The sequence below is a fragment of the Emydura macquarii genome, unplaced genomic scaffold, assembly GCF_026122565.2.
Source record: "Emydura macquarii macquarii isolate MOO-44397 ecotype Brisbane River unplaced genomic scaffold, CSIRO-AGI_Emac_v2 contig_450, whole genome shotgun sequence".
In the NCBI taxonomy this organism is placed as follows: Eukaryota; Metazoa; Chordata; order Testudines; family Chelidae; genus Emydura; species Emydura macquarii.
The window spans coordinates 13,347,013-13,366,613 of record NW_027130587.1 but is presented as its reverse complement, the minus strand read 5'-3'; the positions used below and the strand labels follow the sequence as shown (position 1 = coordinate 13,366,613).

Sequence of the window (19,601 nt, the reverse complement as noted above, 5' to 3'; positions counted from 1 at the left end):
GACAGAAGACACTTTTTTAAATTAAAATTTAAAATTTTTCTGCAGCTTTTGATCTGAACTATGCTGACGAATGTTGATTTGGCTGATTCATATGGTTTATTTAACGTACTAATCATGTCGATTAAAAAAAACCAGCTGAAATATTTCAAAATACCTGCTAAACACAGGTAGTCTTTCTTTTTAACACGTCTCATCTGCATCATGTTCCCTATCCTGTAGGTATGCTATCACCGGTAGTATATCCAGTATGCAAACCCACAGAAAATTCAACTGAGGTGTGTGCTTAGATTTGAATTTTAATGGTCTTGTTCACTGCTGACAGGATATACATATTGATGTATATTCATATCATTTGTAGGATTAAATGAACCTCTAACTACACAACTAGTAGAAATGGTACTGAAAACTCACTTGGATAAAAATGGGGTTTGCACAGTAACACTAGGATCATGGAGGACTAGAGGGATCAGGGGGTTGGTAATGGAAGAAAAAGCTTTTTCTGTGACGATTCCTCCCCCGGTTTGTAGCTTATGTGAAATGACTGGCTTCAGTCCAATTTCCTGTGGACAGATGCCCCTTGCACAAACACTATGTGCACTGAAGGGCTTGTTGGCAGTGTCAGCAGAGGCTATTGGGGTCTTGGAGAGTGAAGTACTTCCTTACCCTGAAAGTGGACCCTCCAGGTTAGGAATAAGGCACCATGGTAGGGTACCCAGAATGTAACTTGCCTTGCCATTGGTCATAGTGCACTATTAAACAGCCACAGGACTTCACCATAAGGCTGTCAATTCAGCACCTTTCACAAATTCTAATTCTCCCCCAAAAGACACCAAACAAAAATACTGGAATCAAAAAACTGTTTTTATCAATTGGGCAGAAATAACCACAGACTCCATAGACTGCTATTGGAGCTGTGTCACATGATAAGTGCACTGAAATAATTGTAACACTATCAAAGTCTTTATGATAGAGAAGCAGAAGGATGTAAACAGATGCTGCTACTTTACAAAAAGAAAGTGCCCCCTACGTGTGCAGAGCTATAAATCAGATAGCAATATTATAAAAGCAGTACGAATGCAATTCAATCAAGGGATATTTTATCGTTTTTTAAAAAGCTGGTATAAAATTCAAACAAATATCAGAAGATGAGGGCCACCAGGAGGAGGTAAACTGAGAGTCATGGTTACAGCAGTTTGCTGCACTATATTCCCAATGGACAGCTCCTACAGTCATAGACCACCGCTGTAAATGGAAACGAAGGACCAAGCAAGAATGGAGTGTTATTTCTCATGTTCTACTTATTGCTTCTCTGTTGAAGCGTGTCCTTTTGTATATTTTATCATACACAGTGTAATATGCAAATATCTTGCTTTATCCTCTTTCAAACCTCAGCTCTGAACTCTCAGTGTTTAAATCAACTTGAATGAGAGTTGTTAGGAAACTGGATACAATAAAAAAACCCAGTTACTTACTTACTTTTACTCTGACTGTGGCACTTCAAGATGTATTGTCCACATGGATTCCACATCTGGTGCGCATGTGCCCATGCACGCAAAATCAGATTCTTTTGGCCAGCAGTGCCTGTTGGGCTGTACCTACGCCCTGGATGACCTTATGCCCTGACACTAGAGGGCCTAAAGGGCACAAACGGCTCAGCTGTCCTTCAGCTCCTTGGCCAGTACAGTACCCGGGGGTCACAGGACTCCATGAAACCCAGGAGGGAGGGTGGAGGTCATGGGACCGATGTGGCGAACACATCTTAAAGAACCAGAACCATTCTCTGTGATTGGCCATAGATTCCACTTCTGGTGACCAGCAAGCAGTCACATCTGATGTTTATGGGTGAGCCTGCAGCTGGTTGATGAGATCTATTAAAGTCTCAAAACTCTCTTGTAGCTGATAAGCTCATACTGATGTGGAAACTAGCACTGCCCCAATGAACTCTATTCTCTGGGTTGGTAACATTGATGACTTTTCTGTTGATCCTGAGACCCAGCGTGGTGAAAAGTTGTAGGACTAGGTGAATGGAATTGTTCACTTGCTGCCGTGGTCTTCCTCAAATGAGCCAATTGCCAAGCTATGCATATACCTGGATCCCTTGCCTCTTTAGATGAGCTGCTATGACTGCCAAGCAATACTCTTGGAACTGTTGAAAGACTAAAGAGTAGGACTCTGCACTGGTAGTGGGATGGTCCCACTTCAAATCTGAGGCATTTTCTGTGTGCTAGTTGAACTGATATGTGAAAGTAACTAGGACAAGGTACCACAATTTATTGAGAAACTCACTAGCAGAGATCCCCAAAAATGACTCTCAAGAGACAAGGATCTGAAAAAAAAATCAGATTTATTAGGCAGGAAAAATTATTCATCAAGTCTGCAAATGTTGATCTCCCGGACATCCCAAAGGTCTATGTCTACAACAATGTCTCCCTGTCAAACCAGTAGGAGTCCTATGAATGGGAACAAGCTGAGTGGGTAGGAGATACCTTCTTACTGTGCTCAGAAGGGGAGAAGGAAAGAGTACTCATGGGGGGGATCTACTCTTCTGGAGCTGTAAGGTAAATATATCCCCCACCACCGGAGCTGAAGAGGTGACTAGTACCGTAATAGTACTGGTAGTTGGTACTGTACTGGGCTGCCTGAGTCGTCGCTACTATCCTCCGCTGTGAGAATCCACCAGATCGTGTGGTACTCAAAATAATTTCAGTGCTAAGGAAGTCTGTGCATCTGTACCACAGGGGTTGGCACCAGAGTCCTCAGCAGCACATGCACAAATATCGGTGCCAGACGAAGCACAGACTGCTGCTGTATGTGCTCGGAGATTAGAAGGACCTGATTCAGGCTGTGAATCCCCATAGGCTAAGAAGTCTTTAAGAAAGCTAGGCATCCTTTAATAGGTCTCAAGGAGTGTGACCTAGGCCTGGGCTCGCTGAGGGAATGATGTTTTTTCCTAGCCCTTAAGCTGTCTAGGTAGAGGAGGACTTTGCTGCTCTGCTGGTCTCAGCGGATAAAGGTTTCTTTCAAGAGCGTGCCTGGGAGCTCAGAGTTGAGTTGCTGCTTATAAGAAAGCTGAGCGAGGAAGCCTGCTCTGGGGTGGAGGGCCCACTTTTCTCTGGTTCTGAGGGGATCTCAATGAGTGCTCCATGGGGGAAAAAAAGTTGAAGATGAGTTTCTCTCACCTTCTGCATCCTCTTGCAAAACGAGTGAGACTGAGGATCCATCAGGGATATGGCCCTCTCCAAGACAAAAAGGGATCTTGAGTGCCAGTCATTAACAAAGTGGATTATCTACATTAAAGCATGGATGGCTGGAGCCCCAGGGACTTTGTTTCAGGCACGAAAGCTAAATCCCAGTATTAGGGCTGTCTTTAACACTAAATTTTTTGTCTTAAATATAGATAGCTAATGGGGGTAAAAAACATTATACACCAACTATACAAACCACTAATATTTTAACATATATACACACATACATACAATACATAGACACACACAGATCAGCGAAGTAGCCCGGTGTGCAGAGAAATGAACGCTGCATGAGTTCTGTCTTTGCAGCTATAATTGGTAAGAAGGAACTGACAGTTGGTTGGGTTCACTCTGCCCTTTATGCCCTCGGTGGGGGTATGTGGTAGGGCATCGAGGGTTCAGGTGTGACCCGAACGGCACTGCTGGCCAAAAGGATCCGACCTCATGTGCATGGAGCACATATGCATCAGAAATGGAATCCATGTGGACAATCACCTGAAGAGCTGTTTAAGTGATGAAAGACACCAATGGAAATGTTATTTAAATATTTGTAAACCAGCCATTTTTTAAGCACCAACCAATATATTTTCCACCGTGAGCACCACAGAAGACAGAGGTCAGAAAATGGACCTAACAGGAAACTTCACAGGTGAGCATCTACATGGTAAAGGTGGAGTGAGGCTTACTGTGCACAACGTCAGGATGAAAGCACTAAATGGGATTTATATTCAAATGCATACACATTTCTAAACATCTTTAACCCCTATTCTCTCAACACTGGCCTTGCTAAAATAAGTTAATTGTAAATAACTTAGTGTGTAAAAGAAAAGATCCATGTCAGATCATAGCAACCAGTAAGTTCTAATTATTTTAGTCTGAACTTCGCACAAATAACTTATTACATTGCAAACACATGAACGTCATTCTACACAGAAGGGACTTTGGGTCAAGAACCATCAACGCTAACACCCTAGAACAGAATTGCTAATTTGAAGCAATGAAGCTGAAACCTCACTTTAATCCAAACCTGCTTTCAAGTTACAGCTACCAATTTTATACTGAAATTGTGTATTCTGACTGAAAATTATTCCTGCACTAATGTCATGGAGCCTCAGAGGCTTATGCCTCATTTTTGCAGCAGAATGAATGTGTTGGGTGTGTTATGTCCATGAATACTCAAGAGCAATCGTGTTACTTACTGTTCAGCAATGGAATGAACACTGTACATGGAAAATGATTTTAATGGTAGCAGCTAAAATGTGGCCTACAGCAAAATGTAGTGACAGTGAAAAAAACGTCAATCAGATTTCAGCTAATTTTTAACCTTACTATGAAAAGAAGCAGCAAGTGATAATTTATTGAATAAATAAAAAACCTTTCAAGCCATTTTAATACAAACTGTACCTCCAACTGTCCTCTGTCCCATGCAGATGAGAATCAGCCTCTCATTCTGTCAATAATTAGATTCTTCTTTCATTTACACTAATCAGAGTAGAGAATCAGACACACTATTTTACAGGCATAAGGATTATTTTCTAAATTCAAAAAACAATTACATTCTGACTCCTGTGGTCAGTTGTGGCTCATTTCATCCTTACACACCACACACGCAGGTGCAGACAACCTAGAGCTCGGGCAAACCACATGATAAAAGAAAACAGGAAGCAGTCTACATGGATGAGCAAATAAACACTCTCTGCAACTCTTTCTGTATCTCCTACATGAACAGAAGCCTCAAAATGGCATGGTCTCTCAATAAAATCAGCATGTGTCCTTCAATATTAATCTGGCAAAGTTGGTTCCAAACAACTTCTCTTGTGCATAAGTACTGGTGGTGCATAGCTAAATGTTTAAGCTGATTTCCTAGTAATCAGAAAAACACAAATGAAACATTTCTGTCCCTCTCCTATTCTTTACTAATATTTGCACTAGAATATCTTCATTGGGTGCCCATCACTGGAATATCTAGGTACCAATTCTCTGTTCTCAAACATGCCTTATTCCAGTGGAGATGGCTTGAAGTCTCACCCGCTGTGTTTTAAGTATTATCATTAGCTCCTTACTTGATACAAAAAATGCAACAGCTTCGTGCTTACTTACAAGGACTGTGTCTGGAGTCATTCCTGTGTTTAAAGAGATTAGTAAATTACTTCTCATGCCATAAGCCCAACTCTAATGCAGATCAAGCAGTATCTCGTGCAAATATGATGAAAGTAGAGGGTACCTTGATGAGGAAGCTGCATGAAAACTGCTGATTTAGAGCAAGGCAGAGAAGCTTCAAGGATACGGAATGAAAGAAAAAACATAAGTGAATAATGTCCATGACAAGAAAAAAGAATAAGACAGACAACATTTATAAACAATGATTTTGCCTAGCTCTCCTGTTCCCAGAAACAGGAAATGGACAAATTTTAATATTTGCAAATTTCTAATAGATTTTGTTATCATAATAAAAACCTGTTTGTATAAATCAATGGTTATTTCTAAATTAATCTGATGTGATAAGGTAAGATGGGCATCACCAAAACAATTGATTTTTAGTTAAATGGTTCTCAGACTATAAGTATGAGGATCACTGTGAAAGTCGTGCACCTCCTAGAACCCCTGTGGCTACCTCTCCTCTTTATAGAGACCCTGTAGTGGTCATCTCTATCTCCTACCCTGGTGTGCTTGAGTTACTCATTGCATTCTGGGGATAAACACCTCTTTCACCACTTGTCCACTTACATTTTTTCCCGAGATAACAGCAGAAGGAGAGAAATATACATAGCAATGATCTGACCTCTCTAACATGGCAGAGTTAATTGGAATACAAGGGGGCTGATTAAATGGTCAACAGGACTGAAGAGTTTGAAAAACAAGGTCTGATCTACATACAAAGTTGTACCCGTTCAATATTACACCTTTAGCTAAATCAGAATGAATCTGTGCAGACCAAGCCCCCGCAGTGGGAGATTTTGGGGTGGAGGTGCAACATGAACAGCTCTGACTTACAAAACGGTCCATGGAATGAGAAAGTTGGAGAACCACTGGTCTAATTCTATGTCTCCCCTTCCACCCAATTGCCAGAATGGGGGGGGGGAGGGGGGGGGGAGGAGTACATTCAGGTACAGACGAAACATTAATAAGAAATAAACGTGAAGAGAAGGGATTGAGTAACATTTCAATTAAAAGTTGGGGGAAGATGTTCAGAAGTTACTAGAGTCTTTGGGTGTTTTAATTTTTAAGTGACTAACTTGAAATGTCTTTAAGGGGTGATTTTCAGAGGTCTTGAGCATCTCTGAACAACAGCCCTTGAAGGTATCCGAAGCTGGGCACCCAAAATTCAATCACTAGTAACTTATGAAAGTGTTGGCCTATATGCAAGGCGTAATGTATACCTATGTTCTTTGTATGTGACTTGATGTATTCTTCTGTATTTTCTCTCATTTAGTGTATATATTTGAAAAGTTCTGAAAATACATTTAAAAAAATTAAAATATATCATCATCCTCTGTATCAAGTGACATCCGCAAAAAAGCTAAAAGTTACCACTGAGCTTTCCATGTAACAAATGTAATGGAAGAACTTTGTATTTTGGCAGATAAGGGGGTTTACTAATTCACTTAAAATACCAGCCCACAATACAAAATAAAGCCAAGAAATACAAATTAGTTTTGTAAATTTTAAAGAAATTTAAGAATCAGACAGAATTCCTTATAGTCTGAAACTTTTAACACTCTCAGCTAAGCTACTGGATGAAGCGGTCTTGTGACCAAAAAGTATGCTCTGACTAATCTCTAGCCCTGCATTTAACATAGTATATAGTCTAATTCATTATTACAAACAAGACATTAATGTCATACATTTATGCTTTGAACAGACACTGCCAACCTTTTTAAAAACATTTTTTTTTAAGTTAACAAATCTTTTAAAAATCCCATTTTCTCCTAAACTGTCTCCATTCACCAGTATGGTCTATGGAACACTTGCTAGTGGTTTGCAGGGAGCTGGCTAGAAATAGAACAGATAGGAAGTGATGAAATGAAGAACAAATGTATACACCGTGAATCTTTTCTTTCTGAAAAGAACTCCACAACATATAATGCAGTACAGAAGCTAAATATGCACAAATACTTTCCCAACATCCCTTTACTATGTGCAAACAACTGCTGGAGATGTCACAGAAATGTTACATGATTGTGGGAGGAGAGGTAGCCATAAGACAGGTCTTTCTATTAAGATGTTGATTTAAACAGCATATCCTGAATTTGTGTTTTTTAAATGCCTTTAATTTTTTTTCTGACACCTCTATTTGTCAGTCAGTTTCTATCTTGTTAACTGCCCATAGATGGAAACAGAGAATTTATTAAACAGCACTGGCAAATACACAAATTTACTGACAAAATTCTCCCCTGAACTTTTTTCAGTTTTAGGACTCTTCGGTCCTATTTGTACTTATAGTCAGTTCAAAATTTTCAGAAAGAAACAGATTTTTAATTTGACTGTGTCCCTTTAAACAATTACAGTAATTCTATTGGGACCCCATCTAATAGCTTCACGAAGTTTTATGTTTTAAATGAAGTCAACTAACTTGGCATTATTCACTACTCATTGTTTTATAATATTTCTGCCAAAGGAATTATGTTAATACAATTGAATGTTTATAGACAAAGCTATAACCACCTTGTTATTTAAGAAATTAAGATAGGAACATTAAAAATTCCTGCAATGTAAAAGACCGACTTTTCCAAGGATTTCTAAAACAGATACCTCCTGTATGCCCATTTATTACCATATTATTATTTGTCCTAAGCATGAACATCTATAACAAGGACACAGCAAAAAGACTGCAATAACAATAAAAGCCTCCCAAGGGCTAAGCTGGGCTATTGATAAAGCAGCATAGACAGATACAACTCTGAAAAACTAATCCTCTTCTCTCAGTTTCCCCATTGAGGACAAAGCTATTCAGTGAAATAAATCATCTTGGATTAGCCAGAACCTGGGAAATGAGCCATGTTCTCCTGAGGATAACTGATTTTTCTTCCTACATAGAATTTTCTTAAGACACGCTCCTAGCACTCACTCTCCAATGATTAAATCAACTAGAGAGTTTCACCTGTTCTAAAAAAATTGGAATCCACTACTTCGAAGACATTTGACAGAAGCTGCTTTGAGATCACAGCTAAGTCATGAAGTAGTAGGATTTTAAATACACTTCAGCGTTACTCGTTCGGACAGCCAGCTTTATAGGGCATTGCCTCATCTTTTGCAAACCTAATATTTATCATCATATAGACAAAGAAACACGGACTACATCTGTGAATGGAAAGAAGAACCGGAAGTCTAGATTCCTTGAGTGGAACTGACTCCTGGCTTTGGGTCAACAGAAGCCAGTCAGAAAACGGAGACTATGCACACAGCCTATCCCAAGTACTGGACCTAGAGGCAAGCAAAAGGCTACCAAGCCTTGCATCCAGAATAGAAAAATAAGCATGGAATCAAAAAGATGATTTAAAAAAGTGTCGGAGCTATAGCAATTTGAACACAACAGAGCAAAATTACACACTATATTGGTATGACTAATAGAGGCAGAAAAGACATTACTAGAAGATGTGCATATTAGCAGTCCAAAACTACTGTCTAATTTATCAAGAAATTTTCCACAACATTCACCCTGTTTTCTTTGTACGTTTCATCCTACTACTCCTAGCTCATACCCTCATGTACTACATTTAATAATTCCTTGCTCACTGTTTATCCTTCAGCATGCAAACATCTGCAGTTCTATTTCCCCCCACTGAGTTGTCACATAGCCAATCTATATGTATTAAATGCTTCCATTCCTCCCATTTACTATTTCTTGACACTTGGTAGTAGTTCTTTTTGGAACTTCCTTCAATTTATCGGTGTCTTTTCAGTAACATGGTCAGGAATGAAGCAGTATTTCAGGTGTGAGAGCACTGGTTCTTTTATTCAGCAGGACTACTAGCTCTCTGTTCTGTGACATCATACTGTTGCCTGTACAGCTTTAAACTGCACTGGCTCTTTTCCAGCTACATCACATTACCAACCCATATCTAATTAGTTTCCCCACTATAACCCCTAGGTCTCCTTCAGCATTATTGTTTTCCAGGGCTTGCCTGTTTGTAACGCGTGGCAATGTCAAGTTCCACTCGCCGTACAGCAGGGCCAGAAGACAATTTTCATGACAAACAAAATCCAACATCAAGATGCAATAATGTCATCAATATTTTAATATTTACTCTGCTTCAGAATGCAATGGTGCTTAATATATTAACATCTCCGGAGTATTAATGACACTTTTTGTTTGTGGGGCTACACAAATGTTAGTTTTAATATATTCCCTTTACATATGTAATGTAAAAACATTTACTGACCTGGGGAATGCTGGGAAGTTGCGAGTGAGGTCATGGAATTAGAAAGGTTAAGGTTAGCAGTAATACTGAGCTGGCTCTGCACTGCAGGAGGATAAGGAGATGTAGGTGTCAGTAGGGATTCCTCACTGGTTTCCTCATCAATTCCAGGCAAATATGTGTCAATCAAGGCATCAAGAAACTTCACTATAAGCTCAGCATAGTCTGGGATCTGTGTTTGCTGTGGAAATAAAAATTAGATCTGTTCCTTTTTCTCTTCCACTAATATTAACACAAGTTCTACCTCAGACCTCACTTTGATGTTAGCTTGCTTTGTCTAAGTCTTTAAGCATTTTATGTGGGCATTTGCCAAGTCGAATCTTAGTTTGTATTCAGATTAATTTAAATGTATACACAAAGGCAATCTGTAGTTATAATCGGGGCATACCATTGGACAGCAGCAGCATCAAGTAGTGAAGTGAAAGCACCAATGCCGAAATTTCCTTCAGAAGGTGAACTGCTGCATCTAGCTCTGAATGTGACAATTTATAAAAATCATTATCTGAGCGCCTTTAAATCTAATATCCAGCTACTGCCCAATCTTTGCTCATTTGGTTCTTGTTACATTGAGTTGACAGAACAAATTGCAGTACAGATGGTCAATACTTAAGACAATATTGTATTCAGTGTATAACATGAAATGTTTCACTGTGTAGTTACTTCTGTATTGATTTCCACATTTCTGTAAGCCACAAAATACATTTAATAAAGAACTAGAGATGTGATGAATGATAAAATATGTCAAATGCCTCTTAACAATGAGGGTGGGAGCATTGCAAATGGTTATTTACCTACTTGATGGTTCTTACCTGACTGAAAGTTTAACGGTAGGTAACACTATCTGTTTTTATACCTGCTTATCAAATCTATCAAGAATTGTGAGTGTGCCAGAGGGCTAGTTACTGCCTTACACATAAAAGTTTGCCTAGTGGGTTAGTCAGTTTTATTAACATTGTTTTTTAAATATGTATATATAATGCCATAGGAACATCCTGGTGCTCTACACAGAGAATAAAGACAAGACACTGAAGAACTTACAGTTTTCTTACTATTCTTACCTTAGAGAATGGCCCAGCAAACCTCCACAACCCATTAAATCCAAAACCTATAACAACAAATTGAATATTACCATACTATAACAATTATCTTCTAGAATACTGATAGAAAGCAAAAAAATTAGGAAGTATATAAGCTGTATCCCTTGGATTTACTTTCATATTGAAAAAAAAATAATGTTATGTAAGGATGACCCTGTAACAAAATGTGAAATTTTTTTATGCCTAAAAATAGATTGAATTTTGTGTTTAACATGTAAAGTGCACAAATATTGAGTTTTTTATATAAAATATATATCTTAGATGTAATAAATGAATTCAAAACCAAATTGAAAAGGGATGCTGTCATATTAAGGGTTTAAGTATAGGTAAAATTTCCAAAAGAGCAAGTGACTTAGAAGCATAAGCCACATTTTCAAAAGTGACTTAGGCACTTAGGAACTTAAATCTCATAGGCTTTTAGTTCCTAAGTCACTTTCAAAATGGAACTTGGGTACTTTTTAAATTTTACTTTACACAATTTATTTACCAGTTGGACACTTGATTGTTAAATCTAAGAGAATTTTATAAATCTAACTTATTATTTGCCACTTTTGACCAGTATTTGCATTTTGTACTTCACTCACCTTGGCACACGGAAACAAATGATTGAGTTTTAACTTCTAGCCCATTTCATTTAGTGTTTCCTCGAGCAGCTGGCGCCATGCAGTCACAGCAAGAATTTTACATTCACATTAAAACAGGTAATAAATATAGTACAAATGAATACATTCTTACATTAGAATTTGTGAAATTAAGAAAAAAACCCACAACAAATTCTGGGCAGCAGTAATCTTGATGGAAAAATTTGTAGTTATTTATTTTACAGTACAGCAGTTTAAAAAAAGCAGAAAGATATTTACTTTGTAGGTAAGAAGTTTGGTACTGGGGTGGAGATTCTTCATGGTAGACAACACTCTGAACAATCCCATGAATTGGATTCAACAAATTTGGGTCTTGGCACAGAGACAAAAGGGTATTGATCTTGGAGTCCAATAAATTGTGCCTAAACAATACAAAAATAAGTGTCTTCTTTTTGTTCATTTAGTTACTTAAAGTCAGATATGAACTGCAGGCTCATTGATCAAACAAAACTATTAGAATAGGATTTTCAGAAGTGTCCAAGTGATTTAGGGGCACAAGCCCTATTCACTTTCAATGGGACTTGTGCTCGTAAGTCACCTCAGTGCTTTTGAAAATTCCAGACATAGAAAACATCAACCCTTTTCTTTAATTAGCAATTCACAAAATACTACACAAAATCAAGTATCTGAATTATTTACAAGTGAACACTTCCATTGGTAAAATTAATCTCTGGAACGAGATAGTCTTTTAGGCTGGGATTTTCAAAAGAGTTGCAGGAGGATGGGTGCCTCTCTCACTTAGGCTCCTTTGAAAAGCCTACCCTTAACCACACTGTCAAGTATATGCATTGGGTCGTACTGGGTATTTTCAGTTTCAGTACATTTTCTGTTTGTGTACGAGGACAGTGCCAGGTATGGAAACGGACCTCCACAATTCATCCAAAAAAAGATACACAGAATGGGCAGGCAGTGGCAGAACATGCAGTTCAAGCTTCCCTCATATCAGCCTTCCAAGAGGCTTCAAGCCTAACCTGGAAGGGTATCCATTATTGGTGAAGTGATAGTTTACTCAATCCTCAGTATTACTCCTGACAATGTCATAAAGAATGCCAATTACTGTCACTTTTATTTCAGAAAAAAATTTTAAAAGGTAATATATATCCCTTTGTTTTGCAATAACACACTAATACAATACAAACAAACCCAAAGTTTTTATTTTTATTTAAAATTCAACTCCTTTTTATAGTTTCAAATACTGAACACCATAACTGAGCTGCTGGACCAATGGCTGCAATGAGCATGAGACGGTATTGGTGTTAGGTGTAGAAGCTATTGGCTTATTGCCCATGTAAACTGCCCAGCATGGGCAACAGCAGTGCAAACTTCTCCAGAGCTAGGCCAAAACACCCAAACTCTTGACTTGGAAGGATTATGTCAGAGGGTAATTCAGATTCCAAGGCCTTTGGCCTCTCTGTGGAAACTGTCAATAAGGGACTTAGTACCAATTGTGTGGGTGTTTTTTTTTTATTGAGGATACTTCTACCACCAGGAACACCAAACTTGTTTCACATAGGCCACTAGACAGCTCCCAATGGTAAAAGCCGTTAGACCTTGCAAGTCTAAGTTAAATTTGAAATAGTAATTTAGGGATGAAAAAATGTTGTCACCCACTGCCATTCGGTTCCTGAAGTCATTTAATGGACGTGTAAAGCAGCAAACTTATTGTGGAAGTTATTATATAAACTGAGTTTTAATTACTTACACAACAGGGAAGACCTTTGGGAAGACGACACTGGCTTCTGCTAAATACTCATAAAGAATTCGTTGGTCAAACTCATCTGTAGTGTATTTTACTAACGTTGCCTGCCATAATGCAAATTACAAAAATCAGTCTCTCTCTAATTTGGGAGGTGACTATTTGTGGTTAATTTAAAAAAAAAAAAAAAAAAAAAAAGGATTTCAAACATTGAGGCATGACACTAATCATGTTAGTTCATCACTAACAGCATTTGATTGCCAAAAAAGAGCACTAGTAAGATAGCTGATCACATTAAGGAATATTTTTTTAAGGACATGGTTTTCAAGTATTTCATGTGCACATAGGAGACTGACAATGAACAGAGTTGATAAAAGTTTTAAAAATTAGCAAAAATTTTAGACAATACACATTCCCTCTTTTGGTGAGAAATTTTTCAACAAAGATTGCCCCACCAGTTTTAAAAAACTGGAAGTTTAGAAATTTACTCAAACTTCAGAGTAAGAACAAAGAAATTCAGATTAAACATTCTTGAATGTCTTTTCAGAGGATGGCGGTGATGGGAACTGCTCTGGAGCAGGTTGAGAGAACTTTTTTTTTTATAGTAATTTATACTGCAACCCTCAACCCCTGTGCTCACATTAGTTTAAAACTCAAATTAATCTAGTTCCAGCAATTTAAGATTTTAAAAAAATATATAACACATTGTAGCATCAACATTTGTTTTGTGATTCTCATCACCCATGAAAAAGTGAGATAATAATTTGATGTACTCTGCAAAAAGGTACAGAAATATGAATGTTAAATATCTGCCTGTTTATTGATATTAAATATGCATTTTAAAAAGTAATTCTCTTGGACATTCTAGACATTAGTGGGGCAAAAGAATTCTCATACCAGGGACAGATCCTGATCAATCAAGCCCTACTAGTGTTGCACTGAAACATACATGCTGGTTTTAAAGATATAGTGCATAAAAATACTATAATATGGACAGTACAGTACAGTACAAGGACTTACAAGGACAGTAAGCAGCAGGGCTTGAATTTTTGGATCAGTAAGGACCTCTTCATCCAGGAGGACATTAGACTCAGACACAGAAACTTTCCGAAGGTGTGGGTGTTGTTGGGGCGATATTCTCTGGGTTTCTGCCAGAAAAAAAAAATTTACTCAGCCAGAGCTCAGTAATTACAAAACAAAGAATTATACACCATCCCATCACATTCAGCCACCTACAACTCCCATGAAGCAGCTTTTGTGTTATCCACAATTCAATGACTTTGTACTTTATAAAAAAGCATGTTTGTGGTAATAATAATACCAAGCCTTTGCGTAACGCTTATCAGTAGGTAAAGATCAATATCCCATTTCACAGAAGGGAAAACTGAGGCACACGGCAGTGTAGTGACTTGCCCAAGGTCACTCAGTAGACCAGTATCAGAGCCGGGAACAGAACCCAAGTTTCCTGAGTGCCAGTCCGGTGCTCTATCTATGAGGCCACTACTTCCTTTGTTTAAAAAAACAAAAACAAAAAAAGCCCCTGCATTCAATGCTGATAAAAATATAAAGGGTATAAGCTGGTTTATCTGACTTCATTCTACTATGCAATATATATTTATGCCTCTACTCTAGGTCTCCATATTAACTTTGTTCAACTGTTGTGATTTGAAATTCAATTGCCAAGACTACAAAAGGTTGGAAACATTTAATACTAGGAGTTTTCTAAAAGTGTTAGTCTTTCTTCTCACCCATATCATAGTCATTTTCAGCTACTCTCCTCATTTTGGGGGGTGTGGTAATCCCAGATTCCATTTCTTGCCTTTTAGGAGCCTTTGTGTCTGATATCAAGTGGTCAAAACTTTTCCTTGTACCTAAAAAAACAAAACAAAAAAAACTGTTACCAAGAACTTAAATCAGTAAACCATGGTGCCTATTTTGTGTGTATTTGAATAGCAAGGTACTGAATTTTTTTCACTGTGACACGTTAGCTCAAGATATGGTCACACTATTACCTAGCATACTACTGTCACATCTTTTGAAATGCTTGGCTAACACAACATACCATTTTAAAAAATGATATTTAAGGCTCAGATGTTGAGTGTGTGCTGGTCCTTTCCCAAAATCTGTTTCCTGGTCAACATATTACAGTGTCTCCCATTTAGTAAATATTTGAATGGCTTATTATTGGAAAGCAAGCCACTCTCAGGGTCATGAGTCACTACACCCTCTCAGGCTATGTTTACACTGGCGGCGGCAAATTTGCCGCCGCCAGATCGATCTTTCATGATCGATTGAGCGGTCAGTGAGACCCGCTCAATCGATGAGGAAGTCGACTAAATAAGTCCACTTCCTCAACTGGCGTAGCGCTGAGCCGACGGGAACAGCGCAATGTGAACAGCGTGCAGAAGCAGTTGACGGGAGTTAGGCAAACTACTCTGCGTAGTTTGTGTAACTCCTGTCGACTGCTGCCGAATTGCGCGGTAAGTGTGAACCAGCCCTCACTTAGTGGGGATATTCTAGTGCTTATGAAAGGTGAGAGGCTAAACAGCACTGGCCTGGCCCTGACAAAGCTCTGAAAAGCAACATATTCCTATACACTGGCCACGACATTATTATTCCAAGTCTGTCATCCACTCCTGAGAGGGAAACAGAAACAAGCAGCTCACTGTAGTTGTCTAGTTGCCCAAGACAGGAAGCCTGGAGACAGCAAGTGTTCTCCAATACTCTGATATCATCACAAACCAGATGGCCAGAGTACTAAACCCACTATGCCACAATCCTTCCCCCTTCCTCTCCCTCTTGCAGACAAGATGAAATCATGAATGCCCGGATATTCTGCTGCCTAGGTAACTGCTAGTCATTAAACATGTTAAGGCCAAAATCTAATTTCACGGCATTCCCATACAACATCACTGTGTGATACTGAGTTCTAGAAGCCTGATTCTCAATTATATTAAAGCCTCCCTTTATGGCACTTTCACAGGGTAAATTAGTCTTATAGAGAATGAAACTGCTCTCTAAGGACATCTCTGGCTGGTGTAGAGCTGGCATAAGGAATTTGCAGCAGCCCTACACAGTCTCAGAACACAAGAAGGGTAAAGATGGCTTAAAGAACTGCTCAGGTGATAGGTAATAGGACAGAGGAAAGGTTGCCAATTCAAATCCTACACTTGTTGGAAGTAACTGAAAGTTGTTACTATCTGATGGTTGCTTAGTGGCCTTTTTATGAAGTAAATCTTGTGGTTTCAAAATAAGTTTCCAGTGGTGATGGGGTCCACACCGCCAATTGCTTAAGCACTGTTACTAATTGGAGCCCTTATTAAAAGGTTCAACAGGGAGACCAAAGATTTAATGGCCATGGTCACTGAGTTATCCTCTCTTCCCTTGAGGCTAAAAACCTCTAGGTCAGGTTTGAAGCACAGTGGGGCAAGGTAGTGTAGGAAGCTTACACAACCACTGCATGTGCTGTACTTGTTCCGTGGCTATGTAAGTATCGCAATCTTCAAGACTGTTCTAGTACAATCACCACTGAACAAGCCCTGTTCAGATACCCCAGTTTCACTTTCTGAGGAACTTAGGAGGCAACTTTTGTTGCAAAGCAAAGAGAGGCAGTAATAAGTCATATAACGTAAGAGGATTGATGCAGTATGCCAGGAAACTCTTATCATTCTTTTTTTTCCTGTCAAGTTAAGACTTCTCCACCCATAAACCTAATAAGTTAAGGAGCTATAAGTGTAACATTTTGCTGGCAACTAACCAAATTTTGTTTTAATCTATTCCCACTAGGAGGTAATTCTTATAAATTTTAATTATGTCTTGAAGATCTGCCTTTTCCCATGAAAATACTATTAAGTATTCCTTATGAAATTTAAAGAGGACATGGCCAAAGTCAGCAAGATTGAAAACTGCTTTTTCTTCCATTTGTTTTCAAAGGCAACGAAATTTTTAATATATATTTCAATACTTCAAATAAAAAAAATAAGCAACAACTGCCAAAAACTTTAAATGTTTTGGGACTGCCTTGTTTCTACTATTAACCACAGACATTGAGATCAGCAGAGGTGGTCAAGTTAGCAGCCTCTAGATTTTGATGGAGAGGGCTGGTGGCAGTAAATGATCCTTAACTCTGGTATATGCTTTTTTTTTGGCTCTGCATTGCTTGGATTTGATGACCATGTTTCACTGTAAAATTTATATTTTTTCAGACTTCCTATGGGAGGGGGTGGGGGGGGGTTTGAAAGCTGGTAACAGGGGAAGAGTCCTTCCTTTGGAGGGACTGGACAAGGTCTTTAATTGTGGAGATTAGTCCAATTTGTATTGTGTAGGTGTTGTGTATGTGCCTAGAGGAAAGGATAGGCATATTTAAAAAAATGTTATATTCACCCAAAAACATTTTACACTATCTGCCTTAGCTTTTTAAAGCTGATGTAACAAACTAGTAAACCTAGCATCTTACTTACCTAGTAGCTTTTTAGTGTTGGCTTGTGAAGGCTGTCCCATATCCAAACTCATGGATTTTCGTGTTCGGGGGCTAATCTGTCCCACCGTGGGGTAATTGGCAGCAAGATGTCTGTCTGACCCCTTTGGAGAGGACCATGGTTGGTTTTCCTTTAGTGTCCTGAAAGTGTGGAGAAATTTAATATTTAAAAAGTTGCACATATTTGGTTATAAACCCTCTAACTATTTGAACTTTCCCCTTTATAGAGGGAAATGTCTGTGTAATTGTTAAAGCTGCCAGCTGGAAATATTTCTATAGTAACCACTTTGTTTGTATAATTCTGTAAAATTATCAGTGAAATGCAGCACCCTGTGTGATTATATTACTGAAAAGGTTAAAAAACAATTAAGAAAATGACCCAATGTAAAGAAGCCAATTTATAACGAATGGGGAAGGCCCTGTTTAATAATCAGCTGACCCATAACGTTTTTAGATCTTGTTTTTATATAAATGCTAATAATTTTAGAAATACACTTAGTATTTCATAAAACCAGGTTTTCCTTTCCACTTACATGCAGACTTCATATACTATGATTGCACAGTTCATAAGCAATACTGATGTCACCAGCTACTACGTGCTGGAACCTCAGCGAAAGGAGGAAGTAGGGGATCACTAAACAGCTAAACACTATTCTATGGAACTGCTAAGGGAAAAAAATAAAGATGATTATGTTTTTAAAGTTGTAGAAACAAGATTTAGGGGGAAGTTCAGCTCTATGCAGAGAGGCTAGCATACAAGAACGTAAGAATGGCCATACTAGGTCAGACCAATGGTCCATCTAGCCCAGTATCCTGTCTTCCAACAGTGGCCAATGCCAGATGCTTCAGAGGGAATGAACAGAACAGGGAATCAAGTGATCCATCCCATCTCCCATTCCCAGCTTCTGATCTAAACCTAGATACCAATTAAGCATCCAGTGCTTAAGCATAGAGTGCTTAAGTAGTGCCTAGGCCTTGAACCCTTAACGCACAGTTGATCTTTAAAAGCAGCTCTTCTGAATGCTGGTTTTTAACACATTATTTGTTACCTTTAAATAACCTGCAGAAGGTACAGTTTTCTTCCTGAAATATTTGCTGAGATTCAGATAACTGCTGTAGTTTAAATAAAGAGAGCGACACTGACCTACAGCTGGTGTCCCCATGATGTATGGGATAGGTGTCCATAGGAACATTTTCCATTGAAACTTCTGTCAGCAAGAGAGACTTCCTATGTTTTAGGCTGCAGCGACTTCTAACCTCCTCAGACACCGTCAGCAAAGCTGAAAATCCAAAGAAAGCTAACAAGTTTCAAAGACAGTAACATTTTCAGAAGTCTATGCAGTACTCCGTGCATTTGAATATTTTTCCTAGCACATATACAAATCCATTGGAAGCTGCAATTATTTCTCATTGAAATTCTTACAGTCAATTAGAGGACAAGGAAGGTATTTTTAATAATTTTAAAATAGTTGAATTATTTTTCGTAACAGTCCCCTACAAATTTACAACTACGATTTTATGTATTTAAATATTTTCCCTCCATATGGCCACATTGTTCGCTCTTGCTAGAACTCCTGATTGCTTTATTTTTTAACATAAGCATTAAAGTATTTACGTTTTAGAACTTCTCTCCAACCCCAGGAAGAATTTTGAAACAATATGTTACAAGGTAGCCCACAGGCTGAGTTTACCAACTTCGTTAGCATTCCCTTAACATACAATAAATCTTCACTGATTTACCTTTCAGACTAATTTTCTGAACAGCCCCGCCCTTCTCTGACAAAGCTCTTTAATATTTTATCAACCTAGCATCAAGAATTTCCACACCTCATTCCTTTTGATTTGTAAGAGGTTTTAGTCTTTTTTTTTTTTTACCTGCCAGATAAGCCACACTCTGGGTATTCACCTCGAACTTGTCACAATTCCTATGTTTGTTAACCAGAGCTAGTAGTGTGTGTAAAATCCTTACTGTCCTTGCTACAATGGTAGGAGAGGGATGCCTGTATCCTAGGGAACAAGGTTATGA

At 38.4% G+C, this 19,601-nt stretch overlaps 1 protein-coding gene across 15 annotated transcripts in view; it reads right to left on the bottom strand.

Moving 5' to 3' along the window:
• The window catches only part of NF1 (neurofibromin 1), a 147,641-nt gene that overhangs the window by 10,418 nt on the left and 117,622 nt on the right, over positions 1-19,601 (bottom strand). For 7 of the 15 annotated variants that reach the window (XR_010917991.1, XR_010917990.1, XR_010917993.1 and 4 more), the window contains 9 exons: positions 19,451-19,582; positions 18,720-18,855; positions 17,559-17,716; positions 14,847-14,969; positions 14,119-14,246; positions 13,105-13,205; positions 11,622-11,764; positions 10,723-10,769; positions 9,629-9,845 (listed from right to left, as the gene is read on the bottom strand). Coding sequence is in view for 9 of the 15 variants with exons in the window: in XM_067538044.1 (XP_067394145.1) it covers positions 9,629-9,845; positions 10,723-10,769; positions 11,622-11,764; positions 13,105-13,205; positions 14,119-14,246; positions 14,847-14,969; positions 17,559-17,716; positions 18,720-18,855; positions 19,451-19,582 (1,185 nt within the window). In the remaining 6 variants the exon portion in view is untranslated. Of the gene's footprint in view, positions 1-2,345; positions 5,521-9,628; positions 9,846-10,722; positions 10,770-11,621; positions 11,765-13,104; positions 13,206-14,118; positions 14,247-14,846; positions 14,970-17,558; positions 17,717-18,719; positions 18,856-19,450; positions 19,583-19,601 lie in introns of those variants that run through there. The other 8 variants (XM_067538037.1, XM_067538040.1, XM_067538041.1 and 5 more) reach the window with 6 other exon arrangements.